This window comes from Bufo bufo, chromosome 2 (genome assembly GCF_905171765.1).
Source record: "Bufo bufo chromosome 2, aBufBuf1.1, whole genome shotgun sequence".
Lineage (NCBI taxonomy): Eukaryota > Metazoa > Chordata > Amphibia > Anura > Bufonidae > Bufo > Bufo bufo.
In genome coordinates this window covers 294,428,535-294,450,596 of record NC_053390.1, presented here as the reverse complement: position 1 = coordinate 294,450,596, position 22,062 = coordinate 294,428,535, and the positions used below count along the sequence as shown (strand labels likewise).

Sequence of the window (22,062 nt, the reverse complement as noted above, 5' to 3'; positions counted from 1 at the left end):
ACTTCCTACTCCATATGGACCTCTTCCTCCTAGATCAAGATTATTATTTTTTAAGTCATTTCCCTATCCACATTTGTTTGCAGAGCACTTGCCATGCTCTTAACCACATTTTGACGCCATTTGCAGCCCTCTAGCCTATTCCATGACGTTTTTACAGCCATTTTAGTGCTCAAAAGTTCGGGTCCCCATTGACTTCAATGGGGTTCGGGCTCGGGGTCAAGTTCAGGTCCCGAACTCGAACTTTTTTCCGGAGTTCGGCCGAACCCGAACATCCAGGTGTCCGCTCAACTCTACTGGTGGCCACTTTCTCATACATCGCCAGGTAGGTCTCGACGTCGTCTGCGGAGGTCATTTTAGGGATCGCTGTACGGACTGCTTTCCGGGCATCGTGTACGCTTTGGGTTGCTCCTGCTGTCTGCAAAGCCATTACGTGTTGTAGCAGCAACTGATTGGTCTCCTGCTGCTGCTTATTAGCCTCGTGTTGCTGCAGGTTAACCTCCATGAGTACCTTCATAACAGCCTCCATTTCGTTACGTGACACCGGTTTGACACTGTGCGCAAACCAAAAATATTTCTGTGTTCACGCCAGCCTCACTGCGCTTGCCCATTCCAAGCCACAAATTGTAGGGATTTGCTCTGGTAGGCAGGGTAAGTGGACGCAATACAGAGGCAAAACCACGGTTTAAAAAGCAAAAGTCAGTGTTTATTCACACAAAAAGGCAGAAAAGAAACACAATACTTGGCAGGGCCCTGGTGTTAATTCGCACCGCAGGAATCTACGTGTTAATTCACACAGCAAAAGTCCACAGAACTAAAAAAACACGTCACCTGTCAGTCCACAGCAGGCTTCAGCTGGCAGCTCTCAGCCTTGCAGTATAGCCGAACTCCTCAGCTCCCAAAACACAGAGCTCCACTATCACCTGGAGGTTCATTCCACACCCAGCTGAGCTGCAGGCTGGGCTTTTAAACCCCAGCCCAAAACCTGGCCTGGACGTGGGGAACAGCCACCCACCCTGCTCTTTGGCTGCTCCCAATAAGAACCGGCCCAGATTGGCTTTACAGTCACACTAAGTAAACAGTCTCAGCGAGCACTAGCTGCCACTGACACACAATATCATCGGTTCTTATCTCACCGAGGCCAGGAACCTCGGTGACACGTACCTTCCGTCAATGACGGACCCCTGCACTTTTCTACAGCGCCTAGAGCTTATAATAATGGCTTTGTCCTTCCTTTGTCTTTATCCAATAATAAACTTGACCAGATATTCCTGAAGAGTGAATAGTAGAATGTAGACTTTCCTCTGCCTGTCTTTCTGGCTTTGATACTGAGGTGTACGATGGCTCCTCTGGGCCTTGGAGCCCCAGAGAGGGCTAAGAGGAGAGGGGACCTCTCCTTCCCCCTTAGCTCCTCACTCCATCTCCTTCTCTTTCACACTTCCAACTCTAAACTCCCTAACTAGGCCTGAACTGCGCTATATATACTGTGGTGCTACTCCCATCTAGTGGTGAGATGTATGTGGTGCACCTGAATGCCTGGTAAAAAGGGATGTCACATGATAACACAATACAGCATGAAATTACAGAAGACAACAAAAAGCTTTTGCAGTTCCCACATAAGCTAGTGGGATGCTGCAACTACTTTTAAGTTCCATTTAAAGATACACAGATGGCATTTAGCAGGAAAAACGGTATCTTTTTATTGTAACCCGATTGATCCAACATTACACACAAAAAAAGCCATTGTGACAGCTGATGTTAGTTGAAGAAAAACTTGGGTGTCACCCACAGGCAATACTTCAATCAGATTCTCCTTGCACAGAGCTCATTGTTTTCCTAATTAAAAAAGAAACTGCAATTTTTTCATTATTACGAATTCTCTAGACCACAGAAGAGTTTTGCTGTAAAATCTTTTGAGAAAATTAATTTGGATACCTAGGGCATTTAATTATCAGAGGCAAAGCTTATATACAGTAAGCGCAGACAAGAATTTTCTTTCTGTCTAATATGCTGGTACTTGACTTAAACCACATTCATTTTTACAAATGATGGATTACTAGAATTTCTCATTATGGCCAACTCCACAATATTTGATGTCTTCTACTTTTGTGCCTTTGCTGATATGAAATTGAAAAGCTTGTTATTTTCTATTTTCCTGATTGTATACCTTTCAACACTAATATGGAATGTGGTTATTATTATTCTCACAAAAATAGATAATCATCTTCAGACACCAATGTACTTTCTCCTTAGAAATCTGGCATTTTTAGACATTTGCTATACCTCTACAACACTGCCACAAATGCTTGCCAATTTATTAATAGAGAATTTAGCTATTTCTGTACCGGCATGTATTATCCAGCTATTTGTATTCCTCTCATTAGCGGCCTCCGAGTCTTCCTTACTAGCCACAATGGCTTATGACCGATATGTTGCTATATGTAATCCATTGAGATATTCGCTCATTATGAGTAAAGATGTTTGCCTCTATATGGTTGCTGGAACCTGGGTAATTGGGGCCATTTATGGAGCAATTCACACAGCTAATACTTTTAGATTGCCCTTTTGTGGCTCCAATGTTCTCAACCATTACTTCTGTGACATTCTACCACTGTTGAAGATTTCCTGCATTGATACTCTCCCTAATGAGGCTACTGTTTTTGTGTTGGGGGGCTTTTTAATGCTTGGCTGCTTCTTAATGATATTTGGATCTTATGTACAAATTTTGCTGTCAGTCTTGAGTATTCCGAAAGGATGTGGGAGAAAGAAGGGTCTGTCAACTTGTGTGTCCCATCTCATTGTTGTACTTTTGTTTTATGGAAGTGGTAGTGTTATGTACTTCCGCCTCAAATCTAATGTGCTTACAGATAAGGAATGGCTATTGTCTCTGTTCTACTCAAGCATTACACCTCTCTTAAACCCCCTCATATACAGTCTGAGGAACAAAGATATTCAAGGGGCATTTCAAAAACATCTGAAGAGATTTCCAATAAGCAGACATTTCTAGAACACCTGTTACAATCCTTGCCATGTAAAAACAAAAGACATTCTTAGATATATAGTTTTCTCTTAACTTATTACATAACTATCTAGAATCTATCTATCTATCTACAGTTGCAACAAAAAGTATGTGAACCCTTTAAAATAATAAGGATTTCTGCACAAATTGGTCATAAAATGTGATCTGATCTTCATCTAGGTCACAACAATAGACAATCACAGTCTGCTTAAACTAATAACACACAAAGAATTAAATGTTACCATGTTTTTATTGAACACATCATGTAAACATTCACAGTGCAGGTGGAAAAAGTATGTGAACCCCTAGACTAATGACATCTCCAAGAGCTAATTGGAGTGAGGTGTCAGCCAACTGGAGTCCAATCAATGAGATGAGATTGGACGTGTTGGTTACAGCTGCCCTGCCCTATCAAAAACACACACCAGTTCTGGGTTCGCTTTTCACAAGAAGCATTGCCTGATGTGAATGATGCCTCGCACAAAAGAGCTTTCAGAAGACCTACGATTAAGAATTGTTGACTTGCATAAAGTTGGAAAGGGTTATAAAAGTATCTCCAAAAGCCTTGCTGTTCATCAGTGCATGGTAAGACAAATTGTCTATAAATGGAGAAAGTTCAGCACTGCTGCTACTCTCCTTAGGAGTGGCCGTCCTGTAAAGATGACTGCAAGAGCACAGCGCAGATTGCTCAATGAGGTTGTAGAGGGAAGTCAGGTGGGCGTATGTATATGGATATATATATGTATCTGCCCCATCTTTGATATGTGTATATATGTATATATATGGGCCCCTTTATATGGCCAATAGGGATATATATTTCCTGTATGGCCGTGTATATATTGGCCCTGTATGGCAAGTGGGGACACATGTATGTCCCCTGTATGTGATGCCCCAGGTATATGCGACTGTGTGTGTATATATAGATATGTGTGTATGTATTTGCACGCATGTCTATGTATATACACTTATGTCAGCATGACAGTATGTATGTGGGCTTATTGCTGCCCATTCATACCCCCGGTTTTGTATGTATGTGTATATGTTTATAGATGTGCCCCAAGCATCTGTGGATATAAATATATATATATATATATATATATATATGTATATATATATGTAGAGGGAAGTGTATTGAATATTCCCTAGATTCAATTCCCTATCAACTCTTATCAACAGTTCATCCCCCATGTTTAGAGAAAGACTTGTGCTGATAGCCTGTAGGATAACAGCTGATCAATATCTAGTCCTCTTTTGTTCAGGCCCTAAACAGTAGGATGGTCTCGTTTGCTGGTCACCTCAGGACAAAGAGATTGCAGACTCTCTGGCACCGTTTGTCAGGGGGCTTTCTAACCAGAGACATCATGAACCTGTGTCCACACCTCTGCCCCATGGCTAAACTCCATCCCCCTACTTCCAGCATTTTGGGACTAGGGGGGAGGTCTCATGACTGTGCTACCATTTTCAACTTTGTTTGAGTTCTCTGTATGTAAATACACTTTACAAGTATGATAGAGCAGGGGAAGTACAGTTGGTGGCTGCTGAGCGCCAAAGATGTAGGAGGAGTCTGAGCAGGCTCTGTATCTGGCCGACATCATGAGCAGCAGGCAGACAGAGACAAAAGTGCTTGGTGGGATGGAAACTCAGCCTTCCAGGATCAGTTACAGGAAAGCAAAGAAGAGCATCTTGGATTCTGCCATTTTCCAGTGTACTTAGGGCAGGGAAAGACATCAGCAGGCGCTAGGGACAGTGCTAGGAAAGACCTTATTGTGCTGAAAAAAGTATAAGTTCAGAGAAAGATTATTCACAGTGTAGGGAAAGGATAGGGTGGCATTATCTACACTATGATGATGATGTATAGTCTTGTGTACACGCAGTCTTACCCTTAGGGCCTCGATGTGCTTAGCTGGCTGATTCAACAGGGGAGGAAAAAGAAGAAGGAATGACACTTTACTATGGGCCGCCAAGGCCTAGAGGACCAATTTTCTAGCACTTATCAAAGGGAGAATCAAGAAAAAGGGAGGGAAGGTAGGTAGGGGGATCTCAAAGGTTCAAAAGGTTCAGACGAGATATATAGAATGTGAAGAGAACAGAATTAATAAACGTGAGCAAAAGGTATCTTTAAAATAGAAGGGACATTACCAACCGTGAATTTATAGACTAAGATTTAGGAAAACCCCCAAAATTATATGAACCAAAATAAGTGTTACATAGGAAGATCAAATGCCTGTTTGAAAAGTAGGGTTTTCAGTGCATGTCTGAATGAGAGAAGATTGGGGATCATTTTCAGGGCCAGAGGTAGGTGGTTCCAAAATCAGGCCCCTTGAGCCGAAAAGGATCTACCTCCACGTTTGATCTTTTTAACTTGCGGGATGTTAAAATTTGCAGAGTTACTAGACCTCAATGTCCTGGTGAATTTACGTCGCAGAACAGAGTCCAATAGGGGAGTTTACAGCCTGAGTAATAGGAGCAATTGTATTACACCTTGCTGCACTAACTGGGGATCCAAATTGCACTAAATGATAGCTCAGTAATTACAGCAAACCTTGCTTTTTATTGGGATGCAAGTGCTGTGTAATACAGCCATTTACGTGGTGTATTAAAAGGAAATATACGTACGTCCTGTTAGCCATTCTGCTGTGAATTTTGATTGTTATAATTTTTTGGGGAGGGTGTATTAATAGGAAAAATAATACTTCTTAATTGCCGTTCTGAGGTGAAGCTACATTGTACTACAGCCATTTACAGGGTGTATTAATAGGAAATATACGTACGTCCTATTAGCCGTTCTGCTGTGAATTTAGATTTTTATCCTTTTTTTTTGGGGGGGGGGGCATATTAATAGGAAAAAGAATACGTCTTAATTACCGTTCTGCGGTAAAGTTACATTGTACTACAGTCATTTATGGGGTATATTATTAGGAAAAATAAGTACATCCTATTAGCCGTTCTGCTGTGAATTTTAATTGTTATCTTTTTTGGGGAGGGGTGTATTAATAGGAAAAAGAATATGTCTTAATTGCCACTTTGCAGTGAAGTTATATTGTACTACAGACTTTTTTGGGGTGTATTATTTAAATTTAAATGTAATTATTTTATTATATAGTATGTCAGACAGACAAGTGACAGGCCCTTCAAAGGGAACGGGCACTGGCCAAAATGTTTCTGTCGCAGGCAGAAATAGCAGCAGAAAAAGGGGGTGGGCAGCAGGAGTCGCAGCGAGAGGCCTGAGCTTCCAGTGTCATCTAGCGGTCGTGTCTTGACCAGCAACCAAGCGGTGCTTGAACGGTTGACTCTGTCTTCGACTTCGTTGCAAGTGACATCAGATACCCCCAGCCAAGATTCAGTGGGTTCCTCTGACACAACGCTTAGTTGGCAAGGCCCAGGATCAGGCCCTGTGCCCCCAACTGCCCTCAACCTGCCTCTGTCATTTACTGTTCCCTCAGCGCGAGAAGTAAAATATGCCGTAGGCTCGGATCCACTTTTTAGCGAGGACGAGCTACTAGAGGACAGTCAGCAGCTACTGCCCAGCCAAGATCTGGAGGAGACATCCGCCGCTTCATCCAGCAAGTAGTGATTATGAGAGTCGCTTGGAAGCTGGTGTTGCAAGCGGTCAGACTCATGGCCCTGGGACCGTTGAGGGGGACATCAGTGACGTGTAGACAGTAGTGGATGATGATGATGTAGCTATATCGCACTTGGGAGCTTGGTGAAGAAGGTACTTCATCATCATTAGGAGAAGAGTGTGTAAGCTTGCGTGCGAGGCAGCGGCTGAGCCAGCAAGGTGGTAGTATGGCTGTCAGTCAGCAGGGTGGCAGCAGTGGGAGGTCGGGAGTCAAATGTGCCCTGGGTAGACCACCTGATTCGCAGGAGCCTATCTGCCCGGAAAATAGCGGTGCCGGGGTTTACGGAGGCAGCAGTAGCAGCCAGTCAGCGAAGAGTGTTGGGGGGGAAATGCCATATTCGGCGGTGTGGCATTTTTTTGTTAAGCCGCCGGAGTAGGTGAACATGGCCATTTGCTGAATTTGTGGTCAGAAAGTGAGGTGTGGCCAGAGTGCCAATCTTGGCACCATGGCCCTGCGCAACACATGCAGCATCACCATAAATGGCCTAGGCTGATGTGTTGGTCCAGCCTGTCTCAGCAACCGCTGCATCACCCAGTGGCATGCACCCGTCTTAATGTCATCAAGGCTCCACCACCTCAGCCGAAGGGAGCTGTCTGTCCTTCCCATTATCTACTGGTCCTGATGCTCCTGCTCCTCATCAATCATTTCATCAGCAATCGCTCACCGAAGCGGTTGCTAAGAGACAACAGTATGATTGCACTCATCCAACGGCGCAGAAGCTGAATGTGCTCATGTCCAAGTTGCTGGTGCTCATGTCCCTTTCTTTCCAAGTGGTGGACTTTGCACCTTTCAGAGAACTGATGGCTTGTGCCGAGCCGAAGTGGAGAGTCCCAAGCCGTCATTTCTTTACAAAAAAGGCAGTACTAGTCCTGCACACATACAGTACAGACCAAAAGTTTGGACACACCTTCTCATTCAAAGAGTTTTCTTTATTTTCATGACTATGAAGGCATCAAAACTATGAATTAACACATGTGGAATTATATACATAACAAACAAGTGTGAAACAACTGAAAATATGTCATATTCTAGGTTCTTCAAGTAGCCACCTTTTTCTTTGATTACTGCTTTGCACACTCTTGGCATTCTCTTGATGAGCTTCAAGAGGTAGTCCCATGAAATGGTCTTCCAACAGTCTTGAAGGAGTTCCCAGAGATGCTTAGCACTTGTTGGCCCTTTTGCCTTCACTCTGCGGTCCAGCTCACCCCAAACCATCTCGATTGGGTTCAGGTCCGATGACTGTGGAGGCCAGGTCATCTGGCGCAGCACCCCATCACTCTCCTTCATGGTCAAATAGCCCTTACTTTCAAAGTTTTCCCAATTTTTCGGCTGACTGACTGACCTTCATTTCTTACTTAGCTGCCTTTTTCTTGCCATAATACAAATTCTAACAGTCTATTCAGTAGGACTATCAGCTGTGTATCCACCTGACTTCTCTTCAACGCAACTGATGGTCCCAACCCCATTTATAAGGCAAGAAATCCCACTTATTAAACCAGACAGGGCACACCTGTGAAGTGAAAACCATTTCAGGGGACTACCTCTTGAAGCTCATCAAGAGAATGCCAAGAGTGTGCAAAGCAGTAATCAAAGCAAAAGGTGGCTACTTTGAAGAACCTAGAATATGACATATTTTCCATTGTTTCACACTTGTTTGTTATGTATATAATTCTACATGTGTTAATTCATAGTTTTGATGCCTTCATAGTCATGAAAATAAAGAAAACTCTTTGAATAAGAAGGTGTGTCCAAACTTTTGGTCTGTACTGTATGTAGAACAGAAGGTGGGCCAGTCCTTGAGCCCGTCGGTGTCTGCCAAAGTGCACGGCAGTGCCGACATGTAACATAGTAACATAGTAACATAGTACATAAGGCCGAAAAAAGACATTTGTCCATCCAGTTCGGCCTGTTATCCTGCAAGTTGATCCAGAGGAAGGCCAAAAACCCTGTGAGGTAGAAGCCAATTTTCTCCACTTTAGGGGAATAAAAAATTCCTTCCCGACTCCAATCAGGCAATCAGAATAACTCCCTGGATCAACGACCCCTCTCTAGTAGCTATAGCCTGTAATATTATTAAGCTCCAGAAATACGTCCAGGCCCCTCTTGAATTCCTTTATTGTACTCACCATCACCACCTCCTCAGGCAGAGAGTTCCATAGTCTCACTGCTCTTACCGTAAAGAATCCTTTTCTATGTTTGTGTACAAACCTTCTTTCCTCCAAACGCAGAGGATGTCCCCTCGTCACAGTCACAGTCCTGGGGATAAATAGCTGATGGGATAGATCTCTGTACTGACCCCTGATATATTTATACATATTAATTAGATCTCCCCTCAGTCGTCTTTTTTCTAAAGTGAATAACCCTAATTTTGATAATCTTTCAGGGTACTGTAGTTGCCCCATTCCAGTTATTACTTTAGTTGCCCTCCTCTGAACCCTCTCCAGCTCTGCTATGTCTGCCTTGTTTACAGGAGCCCAGAACTGTACACAGTACTCCATGTGTGGTCTGACTAGCGATTTGTAAAGTGGTAGGACTATGTTCCTATCACGGGAATCTATGCCCCTTCTGATGCAACCCATTATCTTGTTGGCCTTGGCAGCAGCTGCCTGACACTGGTTTTTGCTGCTTAGTTTGCTGTTTATTAAAATTCCTAGATCCTTTTCCATGTCAGTGTTACCGAGTGTTTTACCATTTAGTATGTACGGGTGACTTGCATTTTTCCTTCCCATGTGCATAACTTTACATTTATCAGTGTTAAACCTCATCTGCCACTTATCTGCCCAAGCCAGCAATCTATCCAGATCCCTCTGTAGTAGTATACTGTCCTCATCAGTGTAAATTACTTTACACAGTTTAGTGTCATCTGCGAAAATTGATACTTTACTATGCAAGCCTTCTACAAGATCATTAATAAATATATTGAAGAGAATAGGGCCCAAGACTGACCCCTGAGGTACTCCACTAGTGACAGTGACCCAATCTGAGTGTGTACCGTTAATAACCACCCTCTGTTTTCTATCACTCAGCCAGTTACTTACCCACATACAGATGTTTTCTCCCAGTCCGAGCATTCTCATTTTATATACTAACCTTTTATGTGGTACAGTGTCAAATGCTTTGGAGAAGTCCAGATATACGACATCCATTGATTCGCCGCTGTCAAGTCTAGAACTTACCTCCTCATAGAAACTGATTAAATTAGTCTGACATGACCGATCCCTCACGAAGCCATGCTGATATGGCGTTATTTGCTTATTTCCGTTGAGATGCTCTAATATAGCATCTCTCAGAAAACCTTCAAACAGTTTACCCACAACAGATGTTAAACTTACCGGCCTATAGTTTCCAGGCTCTGTTTTTGGCCCCTTTTTGAATATTGGCACCAAATATGCCACGCGCCAATCCTGTGGGACATTCCCTGTCAGTATAGAGTCTGCAAATATCAGAAATAAGGGTCTGGCTATGACATTACTTAATTCCTTTAGGATACGGGGGTGTATGTCATCCGGTCCTGGCGATTTGTCTATTTTAATCTTTTTAAGTCGCTGATGTACTTCTTCCTGGGTCAGACAGGACACTTTTAATGGGGAATTTATTTTTACATTCTGCATGTCATCTGACAGTTTATTTTCCTCAGTGAATACATTGGAGAAAAAAATATTTAACAGCTTTGCTTTCTCCTCGTCGCTCTCTGCGACTCCCCCCTCATTACTCTTTAAAGGGCCAACACCTTCAGATTTATACTTTTTAACATTTATATAATTGAAGAACATTTTAGGGTTAGTTTTACTCTCTTTGGCAATTAATCTCTCGGTCTCTAGTTTGGCCGCTTTTATTTGTTTTTTACATGTTCTATTTTTTTCCTTATAGTTTTTCAGTGCTTCCGTGCTACCCTCCTGTTTTAGTGTTTTATATGCTTTCTTTTTGTCATTTATTGCTTTCTTTACAGTTCTATTTATCCACATTGGTTTCTTTTTGTTCCTTAACCTTTTATTACCATACGGTATGTACCTCTGACAATGAGTTTTTAGGATGTTTTTAAAGATATCCCATTTTGTGTCTGTATTTGTGAGGACTTTGTCCCAGTTAGTTTGGCCTATGGCCTCTCTTAGTTGGCTAAATTTAGCTTTTTTGAAGTTTGGTATTTTTGTTCCTCCCTGTAGAAACGCTCTTTTGAATGATAATTGGAAGGTTATTACTTTATGGTCACTATTTCCCAGGTGTCCCCCAACCTGCACGTCTGTTGTTCTGTCAGGTCTATTGGTTAATACTAAGTCCAGTATGGCCGTCCCTCTAGTCGGGTCCTGAACCAGTTTCTGCTCTGTGTGACTCTGTTCTCCCACACAGAGAACAGCGTGACAATGCTGTCCCCTGCACATATGGTATGCTGGAGATGCATTGTGAATTGTCCCTGAAGTGGAGGCTGTGGAGCTGTAACTACGGTCAATGACAATATATGTCTTTTATGGCCCACTGGGTAAATGTGTTTCCTGCCCAACCACATCAGCACCAACATTCTCACGCCGTTGGTCCTTTCAAAAATGTCCGCCTCTGCCTCCTCATCCTCCACTGTGTCCTCAGCCTCCACTTCAGGGACAATTCACAATGCATCTCCAGCATACCATATGTGCAGGGGACAGCATTGTCACGCTGTTCTCTGTGTGGGAGAACAGAGTCACACAGAGCAGAAACTGCTCCGAGTCCTTCATCAAGAAATCAAATCCTGGCTTTCTCCTCGACAACTCAAAATTTTAACCATGGTGACCGACAATGGGAAGAACATGCGGTCGGCACTGCATCAAGGAGGGATGAGCCATACGCCCTACATGGCGCACATGTTTAATCTGGTTGTAAAGCGGTTCCTAAAGTCTTCATCCTAAAAATGTCCAGGAAACTTTGCATGCACTTCAGCTACTTGTACACTGCAAAGCATACCCTCCTTGAGCTACAGCGGCAGAACAGTGTCCCCCAACAGGCTGATATGCGACGTTTCCACCCATTGGAATTCCACTCTCCATACGTTGGACCTATTATATGAACAGAGAAAGGCCATAAACGATTTCTTGATAATACAGGTGGACAGAGGTACATCCCTTTGTAACTTCGATGTAAGACGAGGCAAATGACCCAGACACACCATGGCAGTATGCAGTGGAGATGGAGGCAGGAAGTCCCTCTGGGTCACTTGTGCAAATGGCCCTTCTCAGTTACTTTGCGTAGTGATAGCAGTAGCGAATTATCTCCATTCGGCAGAGAGATGACTACTGGCTCTCAACCATGTTGGACCCTCGCTACCGGTCCAATATGGGGGCCTTTTTTATACCCGCTGAGAGGGAGGACAAGCTAAACTACTATCGAAACATCCTATGTAGTCAGTTAGCTGCTGCCTATGTGCGCTATTGCCCATCCACTTGCAGGTCTGACCGGGGGGGCCCTCTGCACTCACTTTTCACTGCCATGGCTGCTGGGGGGCCAGGGTTGCAGGAGCAGTACCAGCTCCATCAGCAGCAACTTAAGTTTAGAGTAGCTGATGAGCAGTTTTCTTCACCGTCTACTAAAGAAACTACTCACCAGCAGCAGCAGCTAGACATAGAGCAGAGCATGAACCAGCAGGTTGTGGCATACTTGGAGTACACACTGCCACCCCACATCGAATATCCCCTGGACTACTAGGCAGCCAAACTGGATTTTTGGCCGAAACTGCCCGAGTTTGCCCTGGACAAGCTTTCCTGACCGGCCAGCAGTGTGGCATCAGAGTGGGTGTTTAGTGCGGTGAAGGCCAAAGTTACCCCAAGGAGAACTCGCCTATCCACCCAAAATGTGGAGAAACTGACCTTTGTGAAGATGAATCATGTGTGGATCAGCCAGGATTTCCACACACCTCATCACTCTGTGGTCTCCCCATGCTGCTGTCAGCTCACCACTCTGTCACTGGGCCACTCTGTCATCTCTTTGTGTTGCTGCCACATCAACACTATGTCACTGGGCCACTCTGTGGTCTCCTCATGCTGCTGCCACCTCCCCACTCTGTCACTGGGCCACTCTGTGGTCTCCTCAAGCTGCTGCCCCCTCACCACTCTGTGGTCTACTCATGCTGCTGCCAGCTCACCACCATGTCACTGGGCCTCTCTGTGGTCTCCTCATGCCACTGCCACCTCACCACTCTGTGGTTTCCTCATGCTGCTGCTACCTTCCCACTCAGTCATTGGGCCACTTTATGGTCTCCTCATGCTGATGCCACCTCAACACTCTGTCATTGGGCCACTCTGTGGTCTCCTCATGCTGCTGCCACCTCCCCACTCTGTCACTGGGCCTCTGTGGTCTCCTCATGCTGCTGCCAGCTCACCAATCTGGGGTCTCCTCGTGCTGTGGCCAGCTCACCACTATGTCACTGGGCCACTCTGTGACCTCCTCATGCTGCTGTTACCTCAACACTCTGTCACTGGGCCACTCTTGGACTTCTCATACTGTTGCCACCTTTACCACTTTATGACTGGGCCACTATTTTGCCTTTTTGGCCTGGATGACATTATCATTTTGTTGACCCTTCTTCTGATCTGTCAGAAGGAAGGAAAAATGAAATACACAACGGATCCTGTCTATTTAGCAGCTGCAAGGCCTGTATGACATGTTCCCTATTTTGCATCAGAATTGGCTTATGATTTGGTAGCCAATAGTGTTGATCGAGCACCAAAGTGCTCGGGTGCTCGAGTAGAACATTTTGGTATGCTCGGGTGCTCGGCAGAGCACACGAGCACAATGGAAGTCAATGGGAGAACCCGAGCATTAAACCAGGCACCGCCTGCTTTGAAGAGAGGAGGGTGTCTGGTTCATAGAAAAAGGTCAGAAATTGATGGAAACACCACTGAAATGGTTCGGGAATAGCATGGGGCGGATGTCTGGATGCATCTTGGACTCACAGTACGCCACTTTTACAGACTGACAATATTACACACAAAACTGAAAATAAAATCGATTTTAGAGGAAAAATTGTTAGGAAACATTCTTTCCTGTATATTTACTTGTATATAAAGTGCAAGTGCTGCCAAAAATTAAAAGGAAGAGGCACTCCGATACAACCTGTATATTACATAAAGGAGGGCTTCATTCACATTGTGGTACAATTGTTCAGGTAGTGGGACTCCTACACTCATAAAGCCTATGCACTAAGTGAAAGGACTTCCAAAAATTACAAGGATCCGTCACTCCAATACACCCTTTATTACACATAAAGGAGGACATCATACACACCCTTGAAAAATTATGATTGATGGCCTGCTGGTGACTCTCAAAAACATTAGGAGCAAGGGCCTGCTGGTGACCCTCTAAAACATTAGGGGCGAGGGCCTGCTGCTGATCTGACCATCTAAAAAATTAGGGGTGAGGGTTTGCTGCTGAGCTGACCATCTAAAAAATTAGGGGTGAGGGTCTGCCTGCTGATCTGACCATCTAAAACATTAGGGGTGAGGGTCTGCTGCTGATCTGACCTTCTAAAACATTAGGGGTGAGGGTCTGCTGCTCAGCTGAACATCTAAAACATTAGGGGCGAGGGCCTGCTGCTGATCTGACCTTCTAAAACATTAGGGGTGAGGGTCTGCTGCTCAGCTGAACATCTAAAACATTAGGGGCGAGGGCCTGCTGCTGATCTGACCATCTAAAAAATTAGGGGTGAAGGTCTGCTGCTGAGCTGACCATCTAAAAAATTAGGGGTGAGGGTCTGCTGCTGATCTGACCTTCGAAAACATTAGGGGTGAGGAACTGCTGCTGATCTGACCTTTTAAAAAATTAGGGGTGAGTGTCTGCTGCTGAGCTGACCATCTAAAGAATTAGAAGTGAGGGTCTGCTGCTGATCTGACCTTCTAATACATTAGGGGTGAGGGTCTGCTGCTGAGCTGACCTTCTAAAACATTAGGGGTGAGGGTCTTCTGCTAATCTGACCTTCTAAAACATTAGGGGTGAGGGTCTGCTGCTGAGCTGACTATCTAAAACATTAGGGACAAAAGCCTGCTGCTGATCTAACCATCTAAAAAATTAGGGGTAAGGGTCTGCTGCTGAGCTGACCATCTAGAACATTATGGGTGAGGGCATGCTGGTGGCCCTCTAAAACATTAGAGGTGAGGTTCTGCTGCTGAGCTGACCCTCAAAAACATTAGGAGCGAGGGCAGCCTAATAAGCATGTTGATATGATAGAGGAGGAGGAGGACAAGAAAAGGAAGATTGAACCATATACCCTTTTTTGTGGTGGAAGGGGTGCATGGGAATACACTGTATTCAATACATCATGAAAGACACATTTAAAGTGCCTTTATGTTCAGCTGCTTTCCTCTGGTGGAGTAGAGAAGTCAGGGGTAATCCAGGCCCTGTTCATTTTGATAAGAGTCAACCTGTCAGCATTTTCAGTTGACAGTCGGATGCGCTTATCAGTTATTATGCCCCCAGCAGCACTAAATACCCGCTCTGATAAAATGCTTGCGGCAGGGCAGGCCAGCACCTCCAAGGCGTAGAGCGCCAGTTTGTGCCACGTGTCCAGCTTGGACACCCAATAGTTGTAAGCCACAGAGGGATCATTGAGGACGCTGACACAGTCTGCTACATACTCTTTCACCATCTTCCAAAACTTTTCTCTCCTTGTGACACTAGACCGTGCATCAGGGTGAGGGTGCTGGCGGGGTGTCATGAAACTCTCCCAGGCCTTGGAGAGTGTTGTCCTGCCTCTGTTGGAACTGCTGCATGTTCCCCTCATCTCCCCTCCTCGGTTGCCCAAGGAACTACATACTCTGCCGCCAGCGTTGTCAGCTGGAAATTTTTTCACAAGGACCTTCTGGTAGCCTTGGTGTCCACAAGCCTAAATGGCAACATTTCCAGGGCCAGCAATTTAGAAAGGTGCGCATTTAGTGCTATGGCCTGTGGGTGGTTGGCTGGGTATTTTCACTTGGGTTCAAAGGCATGGGGTAAGAACATTTGCCCTGGGACAGGGAAGTGGATGTGGTCGCTGATGGTGCTTGCGAAGGTCCAGGTGCAGGGCAGGAGGCATCCTCGCCTGCGCCTTCGACAGGCGATTGGGAAGCACGTACCATAGGGTAAGAGGAGGCAGTGGTGTGACCCGCAGACACAGATTGTGGACCCAGGCGTTCGTCCCACTTATTACTAGTGTTGATCACGAATATTCAAATTGCGAATTTTTATCTTAAATATTGACACTTTGATTAATTTGCAAATATTTAGAATATAGTAATATATATTCGAGATTTTTTTTAAATCAGTACACATGATCCCTCCCTGCTTCTAGCTTGTGGGCCAATGAGAAGGCTGCAATATCTTTGACTTTAGGAGTAGTGTTGAATGCAAATTTTAGTAATGAGAATTTTTGTAACATCCTGAAGTATGTCACTAAACTTCTGTTCCCCTGCTTCATAATGTTAGGTATGTTGTGCCTTTTCATAGGTAAATACATTAATATCCAATTCATTATTGTCAAGATGGATCTTCATTGCCTTTAAGAGCCATGATCGACTATAGTTTTGTATGTCTTGAGTAGGCCAAATTAAGGTCACACAAAGGTTTATACTCTTTAGTGTTATCCTTCCCATGAATGTACCAGTCTGAGAAGAGGCCTCCTTGTCTACTTTTAAATTTATGACGGGAGATAAAGATGAGCTCTATGCAGCTGGTGATCATTACCTATACAATTAGGCATTTATTAATGAAGCAAAATATATAATATGTGTGTATTCATTTATTAAGCCTTAGTTAGTCCTTAGCATAAGACAATCAGTAGGACATATATATATATATATTTGTTTATATTATATTGTTATATGTTACGAAGACAATATGTATCCAGTATATTGTATATATTTCTCATTAGAAGAGTGTCTGTGAAGATGTGTGTTTTGTAACAATTAACATCACATCTTTGGTGTGACAGGAGGTACTGATATCTCTGTGAGAAAACAATGCCATTTACGATCCATAAATTAGCAGTGTGAGAAACGTTTAAAGAGACGCCTAGAGGTCTGTCTCTAATTGCTACAAGTGTCAGAATTAATCCCTATAGCTTTGAATTAAAGCTTCTAAGGTCAAAATGTATATTCAGACTTATATAAGTTAACCCTTTATACTATGATGCAGATAGCTTATACAGCAGTGCCACCTAGGTACCAGTAGGTGACATTACAACAGTAGCAAAAGTGCATTCTGGGTAAGGTTATGATGTCACATCTTTTATCAATGGTCACACCCATCTGACAATGATTAGAAAGTTCCAAACTAGGAAGGTGTGCCTAACTGATAAGTTTGCGATCATAAGCCAGACACAGAGGGAGAGAAGGAGAAGGTAGAAGGAAGGAGAGGAGAAGTTGAGGGCTATCAAGATGAAAACCATGGTGAGATGTGCTATGATGGACCACCCAGCTAGGAGCAGAAGTGAGATTCCTACTAGGACTTGGTAAGAGACACAGAAAATGAAATTTCATTTTATTAAGACTAATTTGATAGTGTGGGTGAAATTATACCACCTAGATTGGCGAATAAATAAATAATTAAATTAATTGATCATCTCCATATTGGGATGTAGTCTTAGGATATTGTGAGGCTTCATTCTACCTGCAGAAGAATCTAGACTCATAATCTAGCAAAGCATTAAATGATTGCTTTTATATATATATATATATATATATATATATATATATATTGATAGAACATTCTTCGCCAAGCTAAGTGATGGATTCCCACAGGAAAGACGTCAAATCCTTTCCATTTAAGATCCTAGATCCCTGTTATTTGTCTTAATAGTCTTACCAAAGTTATATGTGTGAAAATAGTCCAGGATGGGGCGGAAGGATACAGTTATCTCTTCTAAGTTATATCCTTGAATGGATTTGCCCATCTTGAAGTCATGTGATGTGTAGTTGGTTAGGGGGGGCAGAATGTATTTAGCATTCTATATAATGATGTCTAGGATTAGACATGCCCATCTTGATATCATGAGGTTTTCTCTGAACAGAAGTAATGTATATAACTTATGTTCCTATTTTGATATCCTAACCTAATAATAGCTTGGTTATATTGTGACAAGTTATTTCCACTCACATGTATCGTTAAGCTTGTAATGCTTTATATTAACGCTATATATATTCATTTGCATGTATCATTGTGTTTATTTACTTATATATGTTTATAATCTTGTAACCAATAAATCTGCATATTTTTATAATACCTGTGTATTATTGTATAATGCAGAACTACATTTTATCATTAACGTCATCTCATGTCAAAAAGAACTTATTTATCTGAGGAAATAGTCGGACTCAGATGTGAATTGTATCAATTAGGTTGTCTACAATTCACCAGGTCATGATTTTAAGAATTTATGACAAATTTTATAAATTTTATTTTTTATGGTTAATTATTTTTATGACCATAATAATTAATTCTTAATTGAATTATTACCCCCCGACATAAATGAAGGCCCCAGCAAGATTGATTGATGAGATGACATATTAATGATAAATTGTCATGTATATTGTTGCTGGCATTAGAATGCTGCAACCAGATCACGTTTACAACCCTTAGAAGGGCGTGGTCTATACATAGTCAAAATTAATGTCCTGGTACTGAAGGGGTTAAGCCCATACCAGAACCGCAGATGAGTTGTTGCAGTAAAGTGTTATTACACGAATGCAACCAATGCATGACATGTAAATCAACTCAGGAGTTGTTTGTCTATGCTAAACACAATTGGTGTTTTTGTATCGCCAGAAATTAATAGTAAATTGTCCCAAGATAGGGAACAGATGTAGGTCTCATTAGCCTAGGCGGTACAGGGTCCGGTTCTAGTCCTTTGACTCAGGAATCTTCCTATTAATTCCTGGCCAGTTAACTCCCATAGTTGGAGATTTACCCCCAAATACAGGGAGGTTGAGTTTAGTAGCTCAGGGCGTTACAGGATAATAGAGGAACTTTATACATAAAGTCTGACCCGATGTTATTGATAAATAGAATCTATAAGAGCACAGTTTTAAACAGGTTAATTGCTATGTATGCTAATATAACCATGCTTTCTTATAGGATCCTAATGTACAATTTGCAATTGCCGCAGATATGATAATACCCTAAGGGGGGATTTTTTTTTATCTCACTGATTAATCTTTTCAGATTTTTTTGTTTTATTTGTTTGTGAATTATTATTTTTTAAGCAGAATACCTAGAACCTGCTAATTTGTTTTGTAGTGAAAAGCGCAAAACTGTATTTAAATAGCTCTGTTAACTAACCCTAATTGCCTTAAAAAGTCTCCTAAGGGAGGGGTGAGGAGCGCATTCCTAAGTTTAGATACATGTCAGTGAAGAGGTCAGAGGTCGCAGAGCTGCGCTTCGAGCTGATTTTTTTTAAAGTCAGCCTAATGGAAAGGAAGAGTAAGAGTCTCCCAACTCCATTAAATGTAAATTCTTTATCTCATGAAGTGAATAAAGAGTAAAGGAAAAGTTGTTTAATACTTCGCTGACATAGGAATGTCCAGTAAACGAAGCAAACTGCTTCATTAAATGAATAATTATAGCAAGTCAATAAATGATTAATGATATTGATTACTAATCAATTTTTTCCACAGGATCATTAACATAATGTTTGTGTAGAGTTTTATTTTAGTGCTAAAAACGCCAAGAGATGAACTAAGATTGAAAAATCAAAAATTTGAAGATGGAGACACATCATAAATTTCATATGATTGGTGGTGGTATCGTATGACTGAAAAGAGACTGAACAGTTATACTAACCATATTGTTTGTTTATCAATTGTGACTAACTTGTCGTCACTGTATTCCATGCAGATATATGGACGCATATATATTACTCTGTTTCGAGGTAGTCTCAAAGTATTGATTGGGTTATTATCCTAAATAGGCACAACACCTAAGGCTGCATTAGCCTAGCAGAGGAAGAATAGTTATATCTATTCAGGATACCCTGTAGTTTGTTTTCTTTGGAAAAAAAAATATAAACATAAAAGTCCTCAACTTGCTGCTGGCTAAAGTATGGCATAAGTCAAAGGCCTAAAATAGGCAGGTATATGTTTGATAAAGTTTTTTCTGCGTTGTTGCTCATACTGTCTGTTGTTTTCTTAAGTTTAGATGATGGCCCAAGATGGGATCACGTGTTGATGGAAGGACAGATGGCGGAATCCTAAAAGTCTTTGTATCCGGAACCAAGAGAACCTGAGGTCAAGGCTATCCGTGACGCAAGAGACGTCCAGTCGGAGCCAACCCAGATGTATCCAAGATGTATCCAGGAGGGACAAGTGGGCAGAGCCCCAGGAGATTCGACAGCCGCTGCAAAAGTACATCACACCAGTGCAACATGACAAAGTATTCGAGATCGCAGATATGAAGATATGATGCCAAGCACCGCTCGCTAAATCGAGTTGCCAAGTTGCTGACAAGCCAGGAAGCTATTACTTTGAGGACCAAAGAAAGATCTTAACTAGAGACACGTTTCCAGAGAGTCCAGAAAATGACCGAAACGTCTTTCTCTCTACAGAGGTCATAAAAGAAAAGAACGAAACAATTGTATAATATGCGTTCTTTGAATCGGCGCGTTTATCACTAATACGAGGAACGTAACCTACTTGTTGTTAAACTAATTGTAAAGTTTGTGTGTTAAGTTTGTGTCGTAAAAGTACACACAATATTGTGATAAATTTATTCCAAGGTAAAACCTGCGTTCCCCAATCCATAATGATTTGGAGCATTTAGCCCATTATTGCATTTCAGCCTATTCAAACTTCTAATAACGAAATGGAATATGCTGAAAAGGGGGGATTTGTTGTGCCTTTTCATAGGTAAATACATTCATATCCAATTCATTATTGTCAAGATGGATCTTCATTGCCTTTAAGAGCCATGCTCGACTATAGTTGCAATTTTGTATGTCTTGAGTAGGCCAAATTAAGGTCACACAAAGGTTTATACTCTTCAGTGTTATCCTTCCTATGAATGTACCAGTCTGAGAAGAGGCCTCCTTGTCTACTTTTAAATTTATGAAGGGAGATAAAGATGAGCTCTATGCAGCTGGTGATCATTACCTATACAATTAGGCATTTATTAATGAAGCAAAATATATAATATGTGTGTATTCATTTATTGAGCCTTAGTTAGTCCTTAGCATAAGACAATCAGTAGGACATATATATATATTTGTTTATATTATATTGTTATATGTTACGAAGACAACATGTATCCAGTATATTGTATATATTTCTCATTAGAAGAGTGTCTGTGAAGATGTGTGTTTTGTAACAATTAACATCACATCTTTGGTGTGACAGGAGGTACTGATATCTCTGTGAGAAAACAATGCCATTTACGGTCCATAAATTAGCAGTGTGAGAAACGTTTAAAGAGACACCTAGAGGTCTGTCTCTAATTGCTACAAGTGTCAGAATTAATCCCTATAGCTTTGAATTAAAGCTTCTAAGGTCAAAATGTATATTCAGACTTATATAAGTTAACCCTTTATACTATGATGCAGATAGCTTATACAGCAGTGTCACCTAGGTACCAGTAGGTGACATTACAACAGTAGCAAAAGTGCATTCTGGGTAAGGTTATGATGTCACATCTTTTATCAATGGTCACACCCATCCGACAATGATTGGAAAGTTCCAAACTAGGAAGGTGTGCCTAACTGATAAGTTTGTGATCATAAGCCAGACACAGAGGGAGAGAAGGAGAAGGTAGAAGGAAGGAGAGGAGAAGTTGAGGGCAATCAAGATGAAAGCCATGGTGAGATGTGCTATGATGGACCACCCAGCTTTCCTAGGAGCAGAAGTGAGATTCCTACTAGGACTTGGTAAGAGACACAGAAAATGATATTTCATTTTATTAAGACTAATTTGATAGTGTGGGTGAAATTATACCACCTAGATTGGCGAATAAATAAATAATTAAATTAATTGATCAACTCCATATTGAGATGTAGTCTTAGGATATTGTGAGGCTTCATTCTACCTGCAGAAGAATCTAGACTCATAATCTAGAAAAGCATTAAATGATTGCTTTTATATATATATATATATATATATATATATATTGATAGAACATTCTTCGCCAAGCTAAGTGATGGATTCCCACAGGAAAGACGTCAAATCCTTTCCATTTAAGATCCTAGATCCCTGTTATTTGTCTTAATAGTCTTACCAAAGTTATATGTGTGAAAATAGTCCAGGATGGGGCGGAAGGATACAGTTATCTCTTCTAAGTTATATCCTTGAATGGATTTGCCCATCTTGAAGTCATGTGATGTGTAGTTGGTTAGGGGGGGCAGAATGTATTTAGCATTCTATATAATGATGTCTAGGATTAGACATGCCCATCTTGATATCATAAAGGTTTTCTCTGAACAGAAGTAATGTATATAACTTATGTTCA

The 22,062-nt window shown here is 42.1% G+C and overlaps 1 protein-coding gene across 1 annotated transcript; it reads left to right on the top strand.

The window, feature by feature from the left end:
- The first annotated feature begins 2,068 nt into the window (after positions 1 to 2,068).
- Positions 2,069 to 3,004, top strand: LOC120990806 (olfactory receptor 2D3-like). Its single transcript, XM_040419708.1, has one exon. The coding sequence runs from the start codon at positions 2,069 to 2,071 to the stop codon at positions 3,002 to 3,004; it is 936 nt and encodes a 311-aa protein (XP_040275642.1).
- Positions 3,005 to 22,062: the final 19,058 nt, after the last annotated feature.

Coding starts and splice junctions, on each gene's coding strand:
- LOC120990806 (XM_040419708.1), top strand. CDS start 2,069: ATGGCCAACTCCACAATATTTGATGTCTTCTACTTTTGTGCCTTTGCT.